Genomic DNA, 1,972 nt, shown 5'->3' with positions numbered 1-1,972 from the left:
ATGGTGTGTGGGTTCTTTCTATTTTTTTAAAGAGAGTCTTGGAATATTTTTCACAAGTGTTATTATCAGCTTGTTTTAGCCTTTTTTCTAGGTATTTTAAAGACTGATTCTATTCTGAATTGGATTTTTTTAACGTTAACATTAAACATTTTTTTGCTAATGTGAAGGGTTGCTATTGATTCTTCTCCACCTGCTGCCAATACCAATCTTTTAGTGATCTCACTTGGCTCTGATATTAATTCAAGTACCATAATGGTAGATTCTCTTGGATTAAATTACCTTGATATTAAACACACAAAAACCCTAATGATATATTTTCTCTTATGTAGAAAAGAGACAGCGGGAGCCTTATTGGCTAGTTTTGTGTTTCTGAGAAAATGATGTTGGGAAAATTATTTTTGAGTGAATTAAAGGTAGTTATATTTTGTAGTTCATTTTCTTGGGGCTTAAACCCAGGTGTGAAGGATGTTAATGGAGTTGCCCATTTGAGGGTCAATGAGAAAAAACAGTCCAGGAGGAAATGGTACAGTGTTACCTTTCTCTTCTTTATAGTTGATGACAAATAACCAGCTATTATATTTAAGTTTTATCTTCCTGGCAAGAAAAAGACTTCTTAGACATGGCTATGCTTTATATGAAAAAATAAGTTGCTTTTAGGAGGGTGATACCAGTTTGAGGAGATGAGCACAGTTGATACAGAGGTGGAGATAAAAGAAGATATTTTGAAGGAAAAACATTTTTCTTGTCCCCCCCCAATGAATTTTAGGAACATAAAATATTGTACAACATAAATTCTTTGCGATATAAAGAAAGTACTGAAGGCAGATTGTTTTGATTTTATGCCATAATGTCCCCTCCCTTAACTTTCAGCATTAGGCTGTCTTAGAACTCAATCCTTAAAACTGAGTTAATGTGGGAACATTTTAAGTTTAAAATACTAAGATCTAAATGGAGTATTTAGTAAAATAGATTAATCTATTCATTATTAACTTTTCAGTTCACACAAAAGATGTTGGACAACTTCTACAATTTCGCTTCGTCATTTGCTATCTCTCAGGCCCAGATGACACCAAGTCCATCAGAAATGTTCATTCCAGCAAATGTGGTTCTGAAATGGTATGGGGCATTTTCTTATCTCTAATATTAAGGATTTTGGTAACCATATATATTTTTGCCCATGAATGTATTTCTTCTTTGACATTTAAACATATTTTTTTGCTGTGGACATCATACATGAACATTTGCATACCATTACAAAGTATGTACAATAGAGTTAGATTAGGAATGGTTCTTACCCTAAATATTCTTATATAGTATCCATTTTGAATTTATAAAGACAGGAAAATACAATTGGTTGTGTTTTAGAAACCACAATTAAGGAGTGTAATTTTTTAAATATTTTGAATTATAAGTACTATGTCTGAAGCTTGAAATACCAAGCAAAACTTTTTATAAGTTTAGAAAGTCTTGGCCTAAAGTAAATATGTACATATGAGGCATCAGGGTGGTTTATACTATATTCTGTACATGAATGATTAATAAATACATTTCCTCAACTTTGCCATGCTTTTTCTGTTTTGTGGGTATTTTTTTTTTTCACTTTGAATATTCCAGTACTGGGGGAATGCCTAGGGAGAATTTACTGAGAAGTGGTAGCATAGTGTAGCATGGATAACACTGAAATGTGTTGGGCTTGAGCTTTGTTATAATGCAGCTATATGATCTTGAACAAATTACTCTCATCTACTTATCTTTGAAATGAGGAAAGAAGAGTTAGATTTTATTTTTTTCCCCTCTTAGATCCCTTCTCATTATCAGATTTACAGAAGATAAACAATAAAATTCATTATGATTTGTGCTCTTTAATATAAGCCAAAGCCAATTATATGTAAATATGTTTTTTTGATTGATTTTGGAGAGAAGAGGAAGGGAGGGGATAGGGTAAAGGAGAGGGAGGGGGAGGGGGAGGGGG

General features: G+C 32.7%; 1 protein-coding gene across 2 annotated transcripts in view; it reads left to right on the top strand.

Annotated features, from left to right (window-relative positions):
• The window catches only part of LOC102764787 (chromosome unknown open reading frame, human C11orf73), a 27,703-nt gene that overhangs the window by 24,888 nt on the left and 843 nt on the right, over positions 1-1,972 (top strand). For both annotated transcript variants that reach the window (XM_006755876.2, XM_015558836.1), the window contains exon 4: positions 998-1,116. In XM_006755876.2, coding sequence (XP_006755939.1) covers positions 998-1,116 — 119 coding nt within the window. The remainder of the gene's footprint in view (positions 1-997; positions 1,117-1,972) is intronic.

The sequence above is a fragment of the Myotis davidii genome, unplaced genomic scaffold (genome assembly GCF_000327345.1).
Source record: "Myotis davidii unplaced genomic scaffold, ASM32734v1 scaffold430, whole genome shotgun sequence".
NCBI lineage: Eukaryota > Metazoa > Chordata > Mammalia > Chiroptera > Vespertilionidae > Myotis > Myotis davidii.
The sequence above is the reverse complement of the archived record's forward strand: the minus strand, read 5'-3'. Positions and strand labels throughout refer to the sequence as shown.